The sequence below is a fragment of the Natator depressus genome, chromosome 5, assembly GCF_965152275.1.
Source record: "Natator depressus isolate rNatDep1 chromosome 5, rNatDep2.hap1, whole genome shotgun sequence".
NCBI lineage: Eukaryota > Metazoa > Chordata > Testudines > Cheloniidae > Natator > Natator depressus.
In genome coordinates, this window is record NC_134238.1 from 99,025,953 (window position 1) to 99,049,029 (window position 23,077).

Genomic DNA, 23,077 nt, shown 5'->3' on the forward strand with positions numbered 1-23,077 from the left:
TGTTTCTGACAGCCGGCTGCTTATCTGCTCTGAGACAAAGCAACCATTAGTGTGGAATGGTGTGTGTGTGAGAGAGAGGCGGGGGAGAGGGAGGAGAGTCTGCTGCTGTCTGAACTTACAGGACAGCATGCTGACATGCTCTCAGCCCCCCAAAAACCCACTCTCTCTCCACCCACATACACACAACACGCTCCCTGTCACACTCCACCCCACCCCATTTGAAAAGCACGTTGCAGTCACTTGCATGCTAGGATAGCTGCCCATAATGCACCGCTCCCAATGCCACTGCAAGTGCTGCAAATGTGGCCACGGCAGTGCGCTTGTAGCTGTCAGTGTGGACACGCTGCAGCGCTTTCCCTACTGTGCTCTGCGAAGGCTGATTTAATTCATAGTGCTCTACATCTGCAAGTGTAGCCATGCGCTCAGTTGCTTTTGAAAATGGGACTTAGTCTGAACCAGGAAAACTGTCAAAAGCCTGTGTTTTAGGAGGCTGAGGAACATTTTATTCCAGGAGTAATCCTGTTGAAATTGGTGTGACTGCTTGTGTAGTAGGATACCACTCAATGGGAGTAACGGTGTCAGAATCGGGCCTGAAGCATCACCTATATTCTGTACTCATTTGAGCTTTTAAACAGAGTTTTTTGCATGTCTTCAGCAAAAGCTTGGCAGTTAATCTTTAAGTGGAAAAAGTCTTCAGTGCACATCAGCATTTCTCTCTCTAATGCTACGATTGTGTCAGCAGAAATAAATATAAATATAACACAGTGGGTCTGTCATATGACTATTGCTGGATAAAACTTCATGTTATTTATTTGACTAAATCAAAGATCTTTTTAGTTCAGTTTTTGTCCTTATTTTAATGATGTCACTGAAGGGATTCCTAAACATCTGAGGGTATGAGTCTCATAAACAGCAACATTCTTACCCTTTTAAAACACTTTTTAAAATGTACTGTCCATTTCTGCTGTATAGCTTGATCAATACTTACTGAACTGCTATACTACAAAGCTGCTTGACTTGCTTCCAAATTGAAGTTAATATTTAAAGTATAGAAGTACTCTAGTAATATTAAGTCATTTTAGAGTCTTTGGTGATTTTAAACTATAAAGTCATTCCTGTTTTAATTGATAACTGATCAGGGTTATTCTTTTTTTCCCCCAGCTTTAAATTCTGACCACAGTCATTGGTGATACCACACAAAGACCCACAAAACTCCCTTTGCCTGCAGTAGTGCGGGATCAGGTCCTGGGTCTGTCTCTTCTCAGCATAGAAGTCTATATTATAACAACATTTAAAAAAGAATAAATCTATTCCTGCAAGTAAAAATCTATTGTTTCTATCTTAACAGATCATTTTAATTGTATCTGGGATTTTATTTAGTTGATAGGTATCCTTTTGATTTCCAAAAGCTTGCAAATCATGTACAGAAATCTTTAAGCTGTGTAAGATGGCACTTCGCATTGAGCTGGTATTTTCTGAAATTAGCTACTTAGTTAAGCATGAAAGAGCCGAGCTGTTTGATTACTCTTTGCATACAATAAGCTCTTTTACTTTTGCTTTATAGATTTAAAAGGGTAGCATCAATTCACAAGTCTGTGACTGAGTCTGCTGCTGCACCCTGGTTTCTTCCCTCCTTGCCCAGACAGCCAGGATCGACCGCCAACCAAGTTGTAGAATTTCTGCACCCTCTAGGACGTTCCTGCTCAAGTTTCTCAGTTTCATTCCTGCCTCACAGGGGATCAGAAGCCCAACAGGCAGCCTGCAGCTGCCTGGATGTTGCCTTGGCTCTCTTCTTACAAATTTTGGGCCTGAAAAGGCTTCCTTAGACAAGGAGCCCTCTGTTTCCTATGCTGCCTGCACCAGGTCTCCGACTGACTGTGCAGAGAGTGCAGCAGTCTTACTCTGCCAGCCCAGACCGCCAGACTAGAGCTGCTGAGCCAATGACATCATGAAGGTCCGTCCTGTGATTCCATCCCAGCTAGGGTGACCAGATAGCAAGTATGAAAAATCAGGACAGAGTGTGGGGGTAATAGGCACCTATATAAAAAAATCCTCAAATATCGGGACTGTCCCTATAAAATTGGGCATCTGGTCACCCTGATCCCAGCAGGCTAGAATCCCCTAGCCAGTGTTCTCAGAGAAGCTTGTAGCTTGATTTAAGCCCTGAAAATGAAGTGTTGAGCCAGTAGCTTCTCTGGATGGCTGCCCACGTATCATCGCAGCCGTCCAGAGAGGCTGGGACACAGGCCTGTGACTTACCATCAGACCAGCTTGCTAACGCAGCTGAGCTGGTGCCATCAGAGAAGTCTGAACCCTGATATCCGTCCAGCACCTCAGTCAGAGAAACTTGTGCCTGATAGCAGATCAGCACTCCAGAGATGCGGCGCGAGTAACACTCTGTGAGGCCTCAACCTTGACATTAGTCCGGCAAGCCAGCAGTACTTAGCCATGAGCTCAAAGCTCCCTGGATAGTTACACGTTTTGCATAAGAAATGACCTGTGTGTGCAGACACTCATATTTTAGGCTTATTTATTTACTTAAATGTAGCCCTTAGTTACCAAAAATAAGAAAACCGTTCCAAAAACTGATTCAGTGCACAGATTCTTTGGTACTGGCACTGTTTCCTGCTCATCTTTTGAAAATCAGTGACCCAGGACACTACTCCTATTGGGAGTTAGCCCTGGACTTTCTGAGTTTCAATATACTATGTGTATACGCTAACTGGTTGAGGCATAGGCCTGGGAATCAAGAGACCTGGATTCACTTTCCATCTCTGCAGACTCTTTCTGTGTGACCTAAAGCGAGTCTCTTAAGTCTTTTCTGAGTCTTTTGTTTCCTTTCTGTAAAGTTGAGAACCATGCTAACACCAAACCGAGCTCATAGCAGTTTTGTGACACTGAATTGTCTCTGCTTGGAGATCATCAGATGGGAAGGTGTTATGGAAATGCAAAGTCTGATGGATGGTGATGATGAAGATAAATGCCCACTCTGTCAAAAGGTTCAAATTTCAGTTTGGAGTGAATCTTGCTTTGTAACTTGCAAAAAGGGTGGAACATGTCTGAAATGAGAATTCAGTTGCAAAGTGTATCTATTTGCAGAAAGCATTAGCGGCCAGATTTTCAGCTGATATAAATCAGGGGACTTCAATGGAACTATGCCATTGTATACCTGCTGAGAATCTGGCCCTTGCAGAATTGCAGAGGCTGGCAAATATTTTATACAAGAGGCTGAGTAGCCATCCACTTTCCATACTACGGGTCATATCCTCGGTTGGTGTATATTGGTTGACTTCAGTGGGGCTTGCCAGTTTATACCAGCTGAGGATCCAGCCCCATGTTCCTTGCTATGTCCCTAGATAATTTAGAGCAAGGACACTCTTGTGCTTCCTGGAGCTTTGACTGGGATGGGGCAGTTCCACACTGTTCCCAGCACTGGGCTGTGGCTTAGCTGCCACAGGTTAAACTTCAAATTTTAGTTTGTCTGTTTCAGATAGGGTAGAACACTGTTTTTAAAAGTGACACTTAAATCATCTCTGCAATACGCAGAGCAATCACCTGGCACCTTAAAGATGCTATATTCCTGCTTGGGAATTGATGTCTAGAGTTTGTTTTGAGTGGGATTTGCAAAGAAGGCATAATCTGGAAGTTCTTCTCTCTTCCCTACCTGTAAGTGTGGGGGAGGGGAGCCTTGTTTAATTGTTTAAATTCCCTTAAAAAATAATCTTTGAAAGTCAGGGGATGTGGAGAGTTTAACAAGTGAAGATCTTTCCCTTGGTTTCTGATTTCTGCAGTTATAGCCCCGCCTTCCATTTCACTGAGAGTACAAGCATGAACTAGAAAAGAATGAGATAATCCATGATAGATCAGGTTGAATAAAGATCCATTCATATCTTCACCTTTTACCCCTTGTTCTGAATGCCAAGAATTAATGCTGTTGGAAAGTACACAATGAGCTTGCCAAACTGGGCATCTAAAATAATCCTAATTACTTTACATGTTAGTGAGAAAGGCAGGAGTTTGATAGCGGAAAAGGATTCTATTGTGAAATAGTGGATATGTGTTACATGTCATGCACTGGACATGATTTTGTTTCCAAATGTTGAGGCCTGTCATTATACAGGAGATGAGCCATAGGTATTGTTTATGAAATTTTCATCAGCGGTAATGTGTATCTGTGCAAATCCTTAGCGCTACATTATGTTGTATTAAGATATAGATGAAAAGGAAAGTGTCACAATTTGCTTTTCTTCCTCCATTTTTATTTTAACTTTAAACATTTCAGTATTGAGTCAACATAAAACAGATATTGAAGTGGATTGATCAGGAAAAGTTTTAAGAGTAAGTAATGATTGAATGGCACATTGGAATGCGTCTAATGTGTTCCAGTGGCAGGACCCTATCAGAGTTTTGGATTATTGTCTTTATTTAATAATTATAGGATATTAACATCCAGTGGTCTGTTCGGCTCAGGGCCCACTGTGCTAGATGTTGTACAAACACGTAGGAAGTCAAAATGACTCCTCCGGAGAACGTGCAATCTGAGACCCTGACCTGGCAATGAGCTCCTTGCAAGTGGACTCTCTTGAGTTCAGGGAGGCATTGTTGGCGCAACAATGTGGCTGTGTGGAACTCATTGCAGGATTAGGGTCTAAGGTGACAACAAGTGAGATGTGAAGGATGGGAGGGTAGGGATACAGTCTATATATATAAGTGCCCACTAACCCTGTCTACCCCTTGAGCCATCTTTAACAGCAGAGATTTGAAGGAGGAGGGTGTAGTAGCCTAATGGGTTAGTTCGGGGAAGGCAGTGCGGAATAGTGTGAACAAGTGAGCATGTACTTTCAGAGCCTCTCATATGGGAGAGCCAGAAATACAAAGGAGAAGAACCTCAGTTCTTTTAAAAATTAAGTTTCCTGTTCTTTTCCTTTCAAAGGGAGCCTTGAAAATATGTAACCAATGAACATTTTCCCTAAAGATCACAGATTACTTATAGTTCAAGCAACTGGGCTTCACTCCTGCAGCAGGAGGCAGATGGAAATGTAGGTGCTAAAGATGCATACACATTTTATACTTATTACTAATGAGTCGTAAGTATTATTGGCCAGTTGGACTTAAAATGTTCATACTTCCTGTCTGTGTCAGGATGAGTATTTTTGAAAGCTTCAGCAAAAATGGTTCCATGCTCTAAGAAAGAAGTTTGGGAAAAATAGGTAGCTTTGCTAATTTTTTTTTTTTTAATTCCATTCATTTTTCTGGTTTCAGAGTAACAGCCGTGTTAGTCTGTATTCGTAAAAAGAAAAGGAGTACTTGTGGCACCTTAGAGACTAACCAGTTTATTTGAGCATGAGCTTTCGTGAGCTACAGCTCACTTCATCGGATGCATAGCATATCGTGGAAACTGAAGATCTCTAGCATTTCCATGGTTCGGAGCAGAAACTAGAAATTCAGCAGGGGAAAATGCCTTTTGCTCTTCCCATAAAAATCAGTTAAGAGTTGGCTGAGTTAGCAGCCTCTGAAAATCACCATAGGCATATATTCAATCGATTTTAGCAGCAAGCCTCTAAAAAAAAACCAACCCTCAGTATATTTCATCTGCACTGAACATGGTCCCAGGCTCACAGTCCTTCCATCTGCAACACTACGCATGGTCCTGACCCTACAGAGCTTGACCTCCAGACAGGATACTGCAGGAGCAGCAGCTGCTCCTTTGATCCTGTGGGAAGGAGTGCTGGGTTGGGAGCCATGAGGAGACCATACCGCTCAGCTCTTCCACAAACTGGGATTAAGTCTGTGCATTTCACAGCCATTATTACTGAACAAGGCCTTTACCCCTAACTTAGGAGGCAAGCAAGCCCTTCATTTTACAGGTGGGGTAAATGAGGTGCTATCTACATGACAAAAGAGCTCATGTTTGAAAATGTGGTAGGTAAAACTTACCCCAAGTGTAGACACAGTGTAAAACCTTTTAAAATGTGTTAGCTGGTTGTGATCAACCTTCGGTTTCCTCAAGGACCTTAGGCTTGACCATAAACATCTAATATGCTTTTAAAGGTTTTACCTGTGGTGTTTTACCTAGCCAGGTAAACTCATTGAATGTGCCTTGTACAATCGCTATCTGGATTTCCTTTCCTCCAATTCCATCCTAGACTCACTCCAATCCAGCTTCCGCCCCTTTCACTCCACTGAAACCACTCACCAAAGTCTCTAATCACCTTTTCATAGCTAAAGCTCAGAGCCAGTATGCCATTCTCATCCTCCTTGACCTGTCAGCCATGGTCTGTCACGGGCAACCGTGCTCCTCCTCACAAAATCGTGTCCTCCCTTAGCTTCCATGACTCTGTCCTCTCCTGGTTCTCCTCCTGTCTCTCTGATCAGTCCTTCCGAGGATCTTCCTCATCTGCCCTCCAACTTCCTGTACTGTTTCCACAGGCTCTGTCCTTGCTTGCTCCACTTCTTCTCTCTCTGTACTTTATCTCTGGGTAATCTTACCCGCAAACACAACTTCAGCTACCACTTCTATGCTGATGACTTACAGATCTATGTCTCTATTTCATACCTGTTTCCTTCCGCTCAAACTAAAATCTTGGCCTGCCTTTCTGACATCTTTGTGAATCTCTAGCCATCGTCTCAAGCTTAACATGGCTAGAACATTGCTAAGGGCTTGTCTACACTGGGATATCCAGGAAAGTTATTCAGAATTAACTGAAGGTGTGAATTTGAAGTGGATCAGATTAGTGGAACTGCATTAAATCCTTATGTGGACATTGTTTTTCAGAATTAAAATGGGCCATTTTAATTCCGAATGAGGGCATTCTCATGGGGTTTTAATGTGGTTTAACTAATCCACTTCAAAAATCACACCTAATTCTGAATAATTTTCCTGAACAACTTTCCCTTTGTGGACAAGCTCTAAATCCTCTGCCATGTCAAACCCTCCCCACTACCTCCTTTCTCAGTCACTCTTGACAACACCATCATTCTGCCTGTCACTCAAGCCTGTAACCTGGGTGTCAACTTTGACCTGGACCTCTCTCTAGGTCCTCACATCCGGACTACATCTAAGACTTTCAGGTCCAGTCTGCGTAAAATCTCTAAGGTATAGCCTTTCTGATCCATCCACGGAGCTAAAACTCTCAGCCAGGCTGTCATCTTGCATCTCAATTACTGCAATACCTGGCTTTGACAAGTACAGTCTTGCCCCACTCATACCCATTCAGGATGCTGCTGCTGTGACTGTCTCCAGCTGCTCAGGAGCGTGAGTACCAACCTCAGGGCAGACTTTGAAGAAGCAGGGCACACTCCCTAAATTGGCTGTGAGTTCTATACTTAGATTTCCCCAACCAGTTATCAAGTGTTAACTCCTCAAGCACTATAACAGCCTTAACATGGAGTCATAAACAGCCCCCCTATCTTGCCACCCAGGTAAGCTTGCCTTTGTGACAGATGATCCCTTACACCAAAAATCACAATAATATTCAAATTACTTCCAGGTCCAAAGGACCAGTCACTTACCCCAAGTCAGTTGCACCTTAGATCTCACTCCAAAGACAACACTTGTAGCCAATCCTATAATAAACTATCTAAAGATTTATTAATTAGGAAAAGGAAATGAGAGTTATTTACAAGGTTAAATCAGGTGAACATAACTCACACAAATGAGTTCCTGTCTGTTAAGTTTCAAAAGGTAATAGAAGCGTCTATAATAAGCAAGCTCTGTATGTTCCTTAGGGCTAACCCAGGCTAAACACAGGGTCGTTTGCTTATGCCTAGAAAACCTTCCCCTTGAAAGTCCAAGCAACATAAGAGAGAGAGGTTTTTTCCTGTTAGGGGTTTTTGTCCCATTCTCATTCTCTGAGCTGTCAGTTCAGCTGATGGGAGATCATTCACTTTCATGTCTCCTCTTCACTGGCTGGGTGAGTGACGGTGTGTGTGGAAGTTAGCAATTAACAGTGTCTTGTCCTCCGATGTTCTACAACAGTTTGTCTGGAGTTGCTGGGCCTTCTTTGTGGGGCAGGAGATAACACCTGTTGGAGACTAGTATTATTTCACACTTGGGAGTGCTTTCCCCTGTCTAGTGACTTAGAGTTACAGCAGAAACATTTAAATATTTACCTTATAACATGGGATACAGATGTTATAAGTGAGATTATGATATACTTGTAAGTTGCTGCATGCATCAAAGTCTAAATACTAACCACATTCTTGAAATTCTAATACCTATTTTAACAAAACTAGCACACAGGCAAGCGGGACTGGTTCCAGCTGTGTATTTGTCAGTGATCATGTGAGACCTAGGGGCCTTGGCATGAACTGGCACCTGGTCTGCCAGCATCACAGCTGCAAAGAACATTGTCCTAGCCCATTGCTTTGACCCTGCCACCCCTCCCCTGGCTCCCCCTTCTCTATTGCATCAAACATAAGCTGCTTGGCTTCACTTTCAAGGCCCTTCTCAGCCTATCCCTGCTCTACCTACCATTTCTCATTTGCTATCACACTGTTGATGATCACCTCTGATTTTCCACGATGCCAGCCTTGATTGCTCACTAGTTACATTTTCAAACAAGCACCTCTGTGCTTTCTCCTCCGCTGCCCCACACATTTGGGAGAAGCTCCCTGTGAACAGCTGCAAAACTAACACATTCTCCTCCTTCAGAATCCTCATTAAAACTCTCCTGTGATTTGATGCCTACAAAAAGCTTGACAGAGGGTAGACTGCTTGTGTGCGGAGACTGCAACTTATGCTGACCAATGTTGTACTCCCCCATCTGTCTATTGTGTTCAGTATAAATTCTTTGAGGCCTTTTTGTTCTTTGTACAGTGCCTAGCACAATGCGGTCTTGATCCGCGACTGGGGCTCTTAGGACTCTGGTAATACAAATAATTAATAAATAATAATCATTAATAAGCTGGAGAAAGTTGGCTCCAGCTCCCCAGTTCTTGAGGTACCTGGCTGGAATGGTACCACTGGCAGCGGGGCTGGCTAGGTGGCAGTACTGCCATTGGTTTCTTGGTTATATCTGCACTTTGTGATCCTTCTTGTTGGGCTCACAGAGCGGAACTTAATGCTTCCTCAAGCAGCATTAACTTCCATAGTATTTACAAGAAGAGAATCTGCTGGGTTCAGAGAAGAACACGGAATATAGAGCCACTGCAGTCTGCTTCCACGCCTGCACCCTCAGACAGCCCCAAGCATGCTGTGTTTGTGCCTAGATGCTGAGAGGGACCCAGCATCAGACTGGCTCTTCCCCTTCCATGCTCATCAGACTTGCAGCTGATCCTTGCGCATTTATTTGCACAGTGAAAAAAGCTCTTGCACCTTGATAGCAAGTGAGGCTGGTCTGCTGATTTGCCTCCTCCCTGAACAAGAGGGTGAAAGAGTTCATAAATGGCTTGTGTCGCTCAAGTTTAAATCTTAAAAATGGCTTCTTATTGAGAGTTTAATGGTTTTTAAAATGTAAACGCAGGGAAAATTTACTTTTCAAGCATGAATGTTTTTCTGGTTTCTCACATCAGTGGAAGTGTATTATTCTTTCCAGTCCATTGAGTTCCAGGGGATCACTCAAGTCAAGTCAGTGCTCTTTACAGTGTTAGAAAATCTAAGGTTTTGTTTTTGAGGTTGGGTTCCCCCTGCGACACACACCTTTTTTTTTTTTTTTAATGTGGTCTTCGCTGAATCCTCATGTTTAGCTGGTATAAAATATGTGGGTTCTCTCCTAGGAATAAAGGTGATTAGATATAGGAATGCTCTAAAAGAACCCAACAAGTCAGGGCCCTATCTGCAACCCTTAGTCACACAAGTAATCCTTTCACATGTCGTGAGTAAGGAATACTCAGGTGTATGAGGATTGTGAAATCAGCCACATCTTAAAATTAAAGCTTTGATGAAAGACACCATAGGTCTGCTTCTTTGAACACGGTGGACTTAGACATTTCTGCTATTGGATCTTTAATAGAACAGCAGTGAAATGTAGGTTTCTATTTTGCTGACTCTTAATCTTAAGGCTGTGTACAGCTCACAGACCTTGTTTGCATTTCCCATTAACATCAGTGCACTTGTCCTGCCCTCCTTGCTTGGGCAAAATATCTCATTGACTTCACTGACTTCAGGGGGCATTTGCCTGAGAAAAGGAATACAGGACTGGGCCTCTGGAAGCTTTGTCATATGCCAAGGACAGTAACTATGTGCTGCTAAGACCAACATCTGTCAAACCTCTATGACTAAAGTTAGACACCTAAACCACATTTAGGCATCAACGTAAACAGCCTGATTTCCAAAAGTACTGAGCATTTGCACCGCTGATCTCACTCAAAATCAGACCACTTCTATGTAGTGTTTAGATACGGTTTTCAATGCCTAGCTTTAGGGACCCATGTCTGAAAAATTTTAGTCTCAGTTTCTTTAGAATTCCAGGTGTTTGCAAATATGGGTTAATATGCAATAAAACATAGATAGAGCTTTAATACCTACTGTTTTTTTAACATTTACCACAACAGGGATAGGATGAGATTTTTTTGGAAACTTTCTGAAAGTTTGTCATTGAAATTTATGGATTTCAGTATTTAAAAGTGGGGCCTCTCCATCATTCTGGGCACATGACCACTAAAACTATTTACAAATCCTATCAAATAAACGTCTCACCCATTCAGCTATTCAGGAATAAACAAAAATGTATCACCCTTAACTTAGTTACTCCCTTCATAACTCATGTGCTTCTCCAGAGTCTGGGAAAATAGATGTTCCTTACAACATGTCCTGGGCTCTTCTGGAACAAGGAGGGAGGCAACCAAGTTTTAAAATCAAGGGCTGATCCCTGGCCAATCATCCCTGTTTAAACCGGAGGTGCATCTCAACTTACATCATCTGCCAGGTATCCTGTGAGGAGAGAAGCATTTTCACAAGTAGTCAGATTTTACTAAACCCTGGGTCAAAATCAAGACCTTATATGGCACTCAACTACAAATTGGAAGCTAGTGTAGTTCCTGGAGCACAGGTGCAAAAAAACCTTAGAGGTTTTTAAGGCCCAGCTTGACAAAGCCATGGCTGGGATGATTTAGTTGGTGTTGGTCCTGCTTTGAGCAGGGGCTTGGACTAGATGACCTCCTGAGGTCTCTTCCAACCCTAATATTCTATGATTATATGTTGTGCTCCTTGCAAAAAGCATCTCTAAATGAGCAAGCCACTACATTCCACACCAGTTGAAGTTGCCATTGGTTTTCAGGTGTAGATCCATCTAGTGGGCATTGCAGTAATACCATTTCAAGGTAACAAAGGCAAGGATCATTTGTAACAAGTTTTTCATCCTAAAGAAAAGGGTTCAGCTTTCTGGATGAGTATAAACGATAGAAAGCAGTCCTGGCTGTTAGGACCTGGTCATCCAGAACTAGCTGAGCATCCAACAGAATAACCAGGTTGTGAACCTGTGTCACTAAAAGTAAGCTTACTCTCTCCAACAAGAAGAAAAGGAGTACTTGTGGCACCTTAGAGACTAACCAATTTATTTGAGCATAAGCTTTTGTGAGCTACAGCTCACTTCATCGGATGCATACTGTGGAAAATACAGAAGATGTTTTTATACACACAGACCATGAAAAAATGGGTGTTTATCATGACAAAAGGTTTTCTCTCCCCCCACCCCACTCTCCTGCTGGTAATAGCTTATCTAAAGTGATCACTCTCCTTACAATGTGTATGATAATCAAGGTGGGCCATTTCCAGCACATATCCAGGGTTTAACAAGAACGTCTGAGGAACAGTGAGGGGGGGGAAGGAATAAACAAGGGGAAATAGGTTACTTTTTATAATGAATCAACCATTCCCAGTCTCTATTCAAGCCTAAGTTAATTGTATCCAATTTGCAAATTAATTCCAATTCAGCAATCTCTCTTTGGAGTCTGTTTCCGAAGTTTTTCTGTTGTAATATCGCAACTTTCATGGCTGTAATTGCGTGACCAGGGAGATTGGACACAAATCAGATGTCAAGAATTATAACATTCATAAACCAGTCGGAGAACACTTCAATCTCCCTGGTCACGCGATTACAGACATGAAAGTTGCGATATTACAACAGAAAAACTTCGGAAACAGACTCCAAAGAGAGATTGCTGAATTGGAATTAATTTGCAAATTGGATACAATTAACTTAGGCTTGAATAGAGACTGGGAATGGTTGATTCATTATAAAAAGTAACCTATTTCCCCTTGTTTATTCCTTCCCCCCCCTCACTGTTCCTCAGACGTTCTTGTTAAACCCTGGATATGTGCTGGAAATGGCCCACCTTGATTATCATACACATTGTAAGGAGAGTGATCACTTTAGATAAGCTATTACCAGCAGGAGAGTGGGGTGGGGGGAGAGAAAACCTTTTGTAGTGATAAACACCCATTTTTTCATGGTCTGTGTGTATAAAAACATCTTCTGTATTTTCCACAGTATGCATCCGACGAAGTGAGCTGTAGCTCATGAAAGCTTATGCACAAATAAATTGGTTAGTCTCTAAGGTGCCACAAGTACTCCTTTTCTTTTTGCGAATACAGACTAACACGGCTGTTACTCTGAAATCTCTCCAACAAGGGAGCTGAAATAACCTCTGCCAGTTCCTCCAATTGCTTCCTCTAGCCTACATGTTTGAAGGCTAGCTGGCTAAGGCCTGGTCTAGAGTACGCGGTTATTTCTGAATTAGCTGAGTTACCTCGAAATAAAACTGGTTCCGTCCACATGACCAAACCAGTTTTTTTCAATTTAAAGGGCTCTTTACTACGATTGCTGTACTCCACCTCAGCAAGTGGAGTAGCACTAAAATCGAGATCGCAGTTCCGGGTTACAGGTATTGTGGATGCAACTTGACGATATTGGCCTCCGGGAGCTATCCCAGAATGCTCCCTTGTGACTGCTCTGGACAACACTCTGAACTCTGATGCACTAGCCAGGTAGGCAGTAAAATCCTCAGGCACTTTTGAATTTCCTGTTTGGTCACCATCAGCACAGGTGACCATCAGCACAGTCCACCATCACAGGCAACCATGCATAGTCCACCATCTCAAGAGACCACGCAATCCCGGATTCGCAGCCAAGCGCCAGCATGGTCCGAACGGGAGGTACTGGATCTCATTGCATGTTGGGGAGATGAATCTGTTATGGCAGAACTACGTTCCAAAAAAAGGAACGCAAATACGTATGCTAAAGTCTCCAGGGCCATGACGGAAAGAGGCTACTCCAGGGACACAGAGCAGTGTCGTACAAAAATCAAGGAGCTCAGGCAAGCGTACTAAAAAGCCAGGGAGGCGAATGGGCGCTCTGGGTCACAGCCCCATACATGCCGCTTCTACTGTGAGCTGCATGCAATTATGGGGGGTGACAACACCACTACCCCACCACTGTCTGTGGACACCTGCAAGGGGGGAGTAGCACAGAGCAAGGAGGATGAGTTTTTCGAGGACGAAGAGGAGGACGAGGAGGACAGTGCACAGGCGGCAAGTGGGGAATCTGTTTTCCCCCCCAGCCACGAACTATTCTTAAAGCTGGAGCCAATAGCGTCCCCCTACTTCCAAAGCATGCTCCCGGACCATGACCCTGGAGAAGGCACTTCTGGTGAGTGAGACCTTGATCAGAGCCACGCGGTGAGGGGTGGGGGGAAACCCAGCCACGCTGGGCTGTTTGCATTTAGTGTAAAGAGCTCATCCCTTCTCAGAGCCTCATCGGAGCCACGCTGGGCTGTTTGCCTTTAGTTTAAAGGGCTCATCCCTGCTCAGAGCCTCATCGGAGCCCTGCAGTGGGTGAGTGTGTGTGTGTGGGGGGGTGTTGTGTGAAGCGATCATCCCAGAGAGCCCGCAGGCTGCCTGCAAGCTGAATTCTGTTGCCTGGCCGCATGTGATGGCTTACTCACACCAAAGTGGCAGGCACTTCAGTATAAGAGACAAAATGCGACCTTGTACAGAAAGAACATGTGCTGTGTACTATGAATTGCCTGTTTCACTGAGAAACAGTGTCCCCTTTGTTCTCTAAAATGTATCTTTTAAAATACTACCCTCCCTTTTTCTCCTCCTGCAGCAGGTGCAAATGTTTCAACGCGGCCCCTATCTACTCCGTCCCAGAGGCTGGTCCAGATTAGAAGGCGGAAAAAACGAACTCGGGACGACATGTTTGCCGAGCTCATGCAGTCCTCCCGCACTGATAGGGCCCAGTTGAATGCGAGGAGGCAAACATTTGCGGAGTCGCATAGAGCATTACATGAATACGAAGAGAGGAGGGAGGCATGCGATGAGAGCAGGCAGGATGCTATGGTCAAGCTCATGGGGGGAGCAAACTGACATGCTCCGCTGTTTGGTGGATCTAATGCGGGAAAGGCAGCAAGACCACAGACTGCCGCTGCAGCCCCTGAATAACCGCCCTCCCTCCTCCCCAAGTTCCATGGCCTCCTCACCCAGATGCCCAAGAACGGGAGGGGGGGGAAAGGCTACGGGGACCCACACAGTCAACCCTAGAGGATTGCACAAGCAGCAGAAAGCTGGCATATCCTAAATTTTGATTTGGTTTCTGGACTTGTCCTTCCCTCCTCCGCCACCTCCCTAACACAATACTTCCCCTCCCCCATCTAACTTCTGATTTCTCTCAATGTTTTGTGCAACAAATAATAAAGAATGGTTTTTAAACAATTGTGACTTTATGTCCTTTCATATATATATAGGGGGCAGGTAACTTTAAGAGAAACAAACACAACTCTCACACCGTACCCTGGCCAGTCATGAAACTGGCTTTCAAAGCTTCTCTGATGTGCAGCACGCCCTGCTGCACTCTTCTAATCACCCTGTTGTCTGGCTGTGTGAAACTGGCTGCCAGGTGAGTTGCCTCAACCTCCCACCCCACCATAAACATCTCCCCCTTACTCTGACAGATATTGTGGAGCACACAACAAGCAGCAATTACAATTGGAATATTGGTTTTGCTGAGGTCTAACCGAGTCAGTAAACTGCGCCAGCGTGCTTTCAAACATGCAAACGCACATTCTACCACCATTCTGCACTTGCTCAGCCTATAGTTGAACTGCTCTTTATTACCGTCCAGGGTGCCTGTGTACGGCTTCATGAGCCCTGGCATTAAGGGGGGTTCTTGGTCCCCGAGAATAATTGTAGGCATTTCAACATCCCCAACAGTAATTTTCTGGTCTGGGAAGTAAGTTCCTTCCTGCAGCTGTTCAGACAGACCAGAGTTCCTGAAGATGTGAGCGTCATGCACCTTTCCCGGCCATCCCACGTTGATGTCGGTGAAACGGCCCTTGTGATCCACCAGTGCTTGCAGCACCATGGAAAAGTACCCCTTGCGGTTTATGTACTGGCCACCCCGGTGTTCCGGGGCCAAGTTGGGATATGTGTTCCGTCTATCGCCCCGCTGCAGTTAGGGAACCCCAGCGAATTAAAGCCATCCACAATGGTCTGCACATTTCCCAAAGTCACTACCCTTGATAGCAGCTGGTCAATGATTGCATTGGCTACTTGCAGCACAGCAGCCCCCACAGTAGATTTCCCCATTCCAAACTGATTCCCGACTGACTGGTAGCTGTCGGGCCTTGCAAGCTTCCACTGGGCTATGGCCACTCGCTTCTCAACTGTGAGGGCTGCTCTCATTTTGGTGTCTTTGCGCTTCAGGGCAGGGGACAGCAAGTCACAAAGTTCCACGAAGTGGCCCTACACATACGAAAGTTTCTCAGCCACTGGGAATCATCCCATACCTGCAACACTATGCGGTCCCACCAGTCTGTGCTTGTTTCCTGGGCCCAGAATTGGCGTTCCACAGTATGAACCTGGCCCGGCAGCACCATGATCTCCCAATCGCCACATGCTGTCTGTGTCCATGTTCTCATCACTATAGTAATCGCGCTGTCGTCGCTTCTTCGCCTGGTTTTGCAGGTACTGCACATACTGCTGGGTAATGCGCGAGGTATTTACAATGGTCAAAAGTGCAGCGGAGAGCTGATCGGGCTCCATGGCTATGGCGCCTGCACGGGTAATCCTGGAAAAAGGGCACGAAACTAGGAGAGCAGAGTGGCAGCGGAAGCTGTGCTGTTTGGTTCACGGTAGCCGAACAATGGCTGAAAATGGTTGTCTTCTGTGGCTTTCACGGAGGTGGGAGCCCAGGACAGACAACATGGAGAAGCTCGGAAGCGTGGCAATGGCAGGAGAGCAGAGTTGGCGGCGGAAGCTGTGCTGTTTGGTTCACGATGGCCGAGCAGAGTTGAGTTGGAGAGGTGGGTTCATAGTAGCAGGAGAGCAGCGGTGCACTGTCTGCTGAAAGCAGTATGGCATTTGCACACCAAAAAGGCTCGAAACGATTGTCTGCCATAGCTTTCTGATGACACACACCCAGAAACACCTGCAAGAATGTTTTAGCCCCATCATGCACTGGGAGCTTAACCCAGATTCCAATGGGCGGCAGGGACTGCGGGAACTGTGGGATAGCTACCCACAGTGCACCGCTCCAACATTCGATGCTAGCCTTGGTACTGTGAACGCAATCTGCCGAATTCACCCGCTTTAATGGGGACACAGAAGACCGAATGTATAAAATAGCTTCCAAAAATTCGAATAGAATAATTTCGAAATAATTTTGTACTGTAAGATTCATTTCATTCAAACTCCAATTGGTATTAGGCACGAGCCAAGTGACAAAAACACCCCACTTCAAAACATTTCAGATAAACAAAGCTGAACTGTGAAAATCTGTGCACCAGACTAAGTGAAAGGTTGGCCAGCAAGGAGGGGAGTGCATTTTTGTGAATCAGGATGCACCAGTCACCAGCACCAGATCTAGTGTTAGACATTCTTTTTATCTGTATGTCACTATGCTAATTTTAATATGCATTCATAGGATGCCTAAATGCCTCCAACGCCATCCTTTGCCTATTTTAGTATTCCCACTAATATTAAATACGCTTGATCTTAGCCAAAAGGTGAAGAAAAGAATGTAGTCTCAGTTTAAAATCTAATTAATCACATATAGGATTAATTTAACATGTGGTTCATTCTGTGATAATACATACTATTCTGTACACTAGATCAGTGTAATATCAGGTTCTATATCCTGCATCATAAATGTCCGACAAAAGACAGAATACATGTGATACTTTGTTGAAAGGAATAAGGAGAAGCCAGTAAAACTGGATGGTATAGAGTTAAAATCTGTGCAATAATTCAGAAAACTAGATTCAGCTGTGATGGTACTGTGGAGGTTAGGAATTGAATGAAGAATGGCTGGGGAAAATTGATGTGAATTCTCTAATAAAACTATGCTAAGTAAACCAAAGAGCAAAGTGTATAAGACCATGATTAGGCCAGCTATGGCATACAGGTCAGAACGCTGGGTAATGAGGAAGAAGACAAACAATTATATCATCCTGCTGAAATGAGAATGCTCAGGTGGATGCTGGGTAGGACGAGACAAATAGTCTATGCAATTAAAGTCAGTACGAATCATGATGCAGGTAAACCCCATCATGGAATTGTTCAGAGAATATTGACTGAGATGGTTGGGTCACATTGAGATGTGGTATATGTTGGCCGGAGAGTACAAGATCTAGCAGTAACAGGACAAAGACCACAAGGAGGACCCAGAAGAAAGTTGTTCAAGATCCTGAAAGAGAATGTGAAAGGACTACTTGGCAGGAACACTTGGAATAAGAACTGCTGACCCTGAGTAATGGGACAAGACAAACGTGAAGAAAATCTGATTCTATATCCTGTCCTTGCAGGATAATGAACTCAAAAGAACTAAAGTCTAATTTGCCTCTTACGTTCACCAGAGTAAATTGGGAGTAACTCAGTGTGTCAAATTCTCTAATGGCATAAATGGGCAGAAGTCAACGGAGGTGGCAGTTTTACACTGTCATAGGGTTTGGCTTAATGGCGTTAACACTGCTGTATAACAAGTGTAAAGGAAAAGAGGACCAAGCCCATAGCATATTTTTCTTCTCTAATGATTATGATCCTATAAAAACAAAACACAAGAAATTGAACTGCAAAAGAAACCCTGTGATCAGATATCTGTTAACCCACAGAAGCTGGAAAATTCAGAGGTATCTAAAGACAGGGGACCACATTCTGCCCCCAGTCACACTAGTGTATTTCAGATTACCTTCATTAAACTCATTGGAGTTTCTCTGGATTTTCATTCCTGTACGTGATGGCAAAATCCAGCCCATTCTCTTTAATTCAGCTTCCATAGTTACTAGACATTTCAGAAGTCTGCAAACATTCAGTGACCCGGTAGGTACTGCTTACCTAGGCATAGCAGGGTGGTTTAAGGATGGAGTTTAAACTTTAACACTGCATTCCTTGTTCTTGTGTGGTTGTTCTAGATTAATCATAGCTTCTAAAAAACAATGATTGTAAACTGTATTCCCTTTTAAAAAGAGCTCAGCCTGGGAACATTCTCCACTAAATCCTAAAAACTCAGAACATAATAAGTATTGATGGTTAACATGTCAGGGGGCCATTCAGCTTCTGCTGTGTTTTAGTTTTCTAAAAATGACTCTTAACACTCAACTACCAATGCATTTTGCTAATTACATCATAGATTTCCCTATTGATTAACAGAATCTGAATTAACACAGGAGCACTAATGTTACCCTTTCACCATTATTGTTGTACAAGAAGCCGTGGCAGATGCTGGCAGTTAGTTACACAAACATTAGTATTAACGATTGGCTATTTGGAATTGGTGACAAACTGCAGCCCGATGGAATTCTGAGCTTGAAACCAATCAGGAAGTTAATGAGGAGAGAAATTACCACTGCAGCTTCCCCTTAATTACCTTCTCGCTAGGCAGGAAGGGAGTGCTGTGGGTGGATCTCAACTCATCTAAGGTTAAGAAGGTCAGAGACCCTTTTACTTGCTTTTTGTATCTACTGTGAATTGTAATGTTGCAAATATTTCCAATCCAGCCCTATAGTCTGAAATTCTTAGTATTTAATTCAAGTGTGTTGCAGTCTTAGCTCTTGAGACTGGATGTCTGTTTTAGTCACAGCTTTAATTCCCATGCTCCTTAAATTCTTATTTTATTGCTTAATACTATATTAATCCCTCTCATTATTTTTCCCTCATGCCCCTTGGTTTTAGATGTGACTCTGTTCACACTCCTTGACTTCCATAGCTATACAATAGGTTGTGTTCTCGCCATGCAGGAAAATCCAAGATAGGAGCCTGGGAAATGTAAATTTCCTTCCAGCTCAGGAGTTTCTAGTGGAACCCCTCACCATACAGTTGTGTCTGAGGGCCTCCCTTGCTAACTAAATTAGCATGGCAGCATCCCAAGTAGACTTCTTGGAGTCTCCAGCCCTTATCTCTGGACCTCATCTTTCCATTGGAGGGCAGGGTCTTCTCCCTGGTGGAGTAGGAAGAGGCGGTACAGTGCCATAAACCAGCAGATGTCCCAAGACCCTTGTTCCTTATCTCCTTTCCCATTCTCTAGCAGTAGGTTCTCTCTTGGCTCAGTGTTGTAGAGGGATGACTGTGTCCCAATACACTGGCATCCCCAACAGATGTCAATACTGCAGAAAGCTGTAAGGAAAGGTTGCAGAGGTGCTCATTTGGCTGTTTGCCAAATATATTTGTTTTCCCCCACCCTCTGTCCTGGGCTAAGAGTTATTTGGGCCTATCCAGCACAGCAGGGGGAGTACACAGGACCCCAAAGCTTTGCTTACTGAAACCAAATCTACCATTGTGTCTAAATTACTATTAATGCTGTTTGTTGGGCCTGTAGTTGTGTGCAAGGAGGGGTGCCTCCCTAGGGCCCATTCCTCTCAGGTGTTCCAATTAATCTGTTAATATCCCACTCTTCTATTTCCTCTCCAGTATTTTCACCACCCAGCAGTCAAGATTCTGGCTTAATTTCCCTTTCCAGCAGCTCTCCTATCAGCACTGAAAGCACCAAAGGAGTACTGGAGTGTGAGTCTGCCTCTGAGTCTGGCACCTTCGCTGTTAATTCTGTCATAGAAGATGGCGAATAAGCAAAATTCAGCCCCACATCTCTGCTTTATTCAGGAGAGCAAGTGCATTCTGTTATAATGTTGTTTGTTTGTCTGTTTTGCATTGACTGATGCTGAAGTAACCATTGAAAAAAAGTTTGGTTTATTCTTTTCAGACTCGTATTATAATGACCAAAGACTTACATTCCTATAACAATTTAGGGACTATAGCTTCACAGACTGCAGTGCAGGTTAGGTATTCTGCACTCTGTGTTAATGCAGTAATTCTCTTTATTAAATGTACACACTCAGTAAACTATTCTTTACTAAAGTCCTGGATTGTGGCATGAATAAAATATAATCAAAGTTAAGATGAAATGTTAGAACCCTTGTGGGTTTTGGTTCCAGTTTGCATACACAAGAATGCTATAATGTAAAACAGGTCAGCTAAATCCCTAACCAGTGACTGAAAGCCAGATGAATAGACACAGCTCTCTCTTTTTTGGTAGAAATTAATTTGCTAAGATACAAAATATTTTGTAACTTTACTTTGTAGCACCCCTCTTCCCCCTGAAAAAAACCACTGTTTGCCTTCATGGACTGTCAATTCCAGAACCGATTCAAAATAAAGAATCCTAAAGAGAAGTGATTGTCGGTTTCTTAAGAGAACTACCACTTTTTCTGGTTGGTTTGTTTGTTTGTTTTTACAAGTAGCAAGAGAGGATGACTGATAAATCGTATTTTAAAAAATAATCTTTATGAAGCATTCTTGAAGGTTCTTTATAGGATAATGCTACTTTGACTATACACCTATTAATGGTGTAAAATTAACATTTTGCATATTACAGTTGAGCATATTGCATTAGATTGCAATCTAAATTGCAAGTAAATGTCTTTTTAAAAGTTACTATGGATTTGTTTTATTATTTTGTTTAAAATTGCTTATGGCGTACTCCCCTTGTGTTACAGAAGCCAACCTGAAATGAAACTAGTCTAGAAAAATTCATTGTTCTCTGTAGTTGCAGCTGTACCTGAAAATAAAAATGTTATTGATGACTGAATTTTCTTGTGTGTATATTTGGTGAGCAGTATTAAACAGAAAAAAAGAAATTACTTGTATTTTCTTCGCTCTGTGCTTTGAAAACATCTATTTGATTTCACCCCCATCTGTTGTAATCAATAACCTGACCATCTTGTTTTTTATTAAATGCACTTACTCTTAATTTCATCCACCAGTGGTTTTAGAGAGAATAATGTGGAGTTACCTATATAGGTTTGACATTATAAATCACTTCTTGAGGCTGAATCGTATAGCGGTATCGATTGATCCTGATATATCACAGAAATTTACTGTCACTTCTGTTTTCAATTAAAGATACAATCAGTCAGATAATGACTTAATTGGATTTTACAGAAGATTGAGTTTTATTGTCCAGTGCTTTACGAGTTTAGTTAAGGAAGATCATTTTATCACACTTGTCAGCCTGCTATTGCGGTTGTGTGCCCTTCTGCCTCCGCTGTTGCTAGTGTGACAGACCCACTGTTATAGTGTAAGGCAGGTAAAGAATAATACTGGCTCTGAAAATGCTATATAGTAAAAAAGGCAATTGCAGCAGCGCTGCTGGGAGATAGGATTCACTCCTTTTTCACCTTTCTTGTCAGTCTTAAACTGTTATTAAAATACCCTTTCCTAATTTATAGAGGGTGCTCTCAACTCCCCCCGCTCCAGGGGAAAGCAAATAGCAAAGGCAAGACTGGTCCTAAGACGGTGTGTTATGTTTAATATGCAAGCAGGCGCGTGAACTTTTGCCGCTGCGAAGTCACCGTGCAGTAAACTGGGAAGGGGGTTATGACCTTAACACAACACGACGCGTCTGGGCAGTTTCTCCTTTCCAGGCTTGGCGTGTTTCGGTGAGATTAGGTGGCTAATCCGTTATACCCTTCAAAAGCCTCGCAGCTGTGTGACTGCTTTAGAGGTTAATCTCCGCGGGTGGCCATATTGGTATTAGTAGCAATACTCTGAAATGTTGGGGTGTGGGGTTTGGGGTTTTTTTTTTTTTAAATCAAAGGTGCAGAAATTCTACTGATGTGCCCGCGAGTGGAGCCGGGGAAGGGGTGACCGCAGCCTCCCCATTCGGCTGCTCGTGTCAGTGGCTCGGTGCGTCTTTCTTACGAGTGGATGCTGCTCATAAGGAATGGTTTCAGAGCAGCAGCTCTGTTAGTCTGTATTCGCAAAAAGAAAAGGAGGACTTGTGGCACCCTAGAGACTAACCAATTTCTTATGCTCAGATAAATTGGTTAGTCTCTAAGGTGCCACAAGTCCTCCTTTTCTTTTTGCTCATAAGGAATGTCCCAGGGATTCCGCCTGAGCAGCTGAATTTAGCGTCCTTTAGTCTACCGTCTTTTAAAAATTGTAGCTCCTGTTGGAAGGGACGATGTGTACATTGTAAAGCACCCCCGATCATGAAATGCCTCGCAGAGTAAGGAACCCGCTCGGATTTTCAGGCACGAATTTTTGGGGGAGCGAGGGGAAGATTAATCGCTACGGTGGTGCTTTTGTTTTCCGCTCAGTAAAATGTCCCCAGAAAATCGGCCGTTCTGCCATTTTTTTTGCCACTGCTCCTGGCTCACAGTAATTTTGAGCCACCTCCCGAGAAGTACGTTGCGCTGTTTCTGTTGCAATGTTCCTGCAGTACGCCAGAAGACTGAAAAATGAACCCTGCTCCACTTAATGTGATCGCCCTTGTATTGGGATGATGCGCACTGTGTGAAGACAAATTGAAACTGATTTGTTCGGCGCCTCCCAACTCCCCCCTCTTGCTAAGACAGAAAGAGAGAGTGAGATCAGTAGCGTTAGAGATGCAGTAAGAATGGCCTGGATACTTTTCCTAAAAGTTACAGGTCGTCAGCACCCGTTTTGCTCACGATCCGATTTCTTCTTTTGATAGCTTCCACAGCACGCGGTAGTCTAGTCAGAGGGTGACAAGAGTTAACCAAACGCAGAAGTAATTGATTTTTAACAGCCGCTTACTGGAGGTGAATCTGATCTCACACCCATGTAAATTCATTCCGCTAATAGAGTTGCTCCTGATTTATAGTGGAATGAGACCAGAATCAGGCC

The 23,077-nt window shown here is 43.5% G+C and overlaps 1 protein-coding gene across 1 annotated transcript in view; it reads left to right on the forward strand.

Moving 5' to 3' along the window:
• DMRT1 (doublesex and mab-3 related transcription factor 1) overlaps positions 1 to 20,666 on the forward strand; it is an 85,331-nt gene extending 64,665 nt beyond the window's left edge. Inside the window, exon 5 of the mRNA XM_074953294.1 lies at positions 19,844 to 20,666. Coding sequence (XP_074809395.1) covers positions 19,844 to 19,998 — 155 coding nt within the window. The 3' untranslated portion in view covers positions 19,999 to 20,666. The remainder of the gene's footprint in view (positions 1 to 19,843) is intronic.
• The last annotated feature ends 2,411 nt before the right edge of the window (positions 20,667 to 23,077 follow it).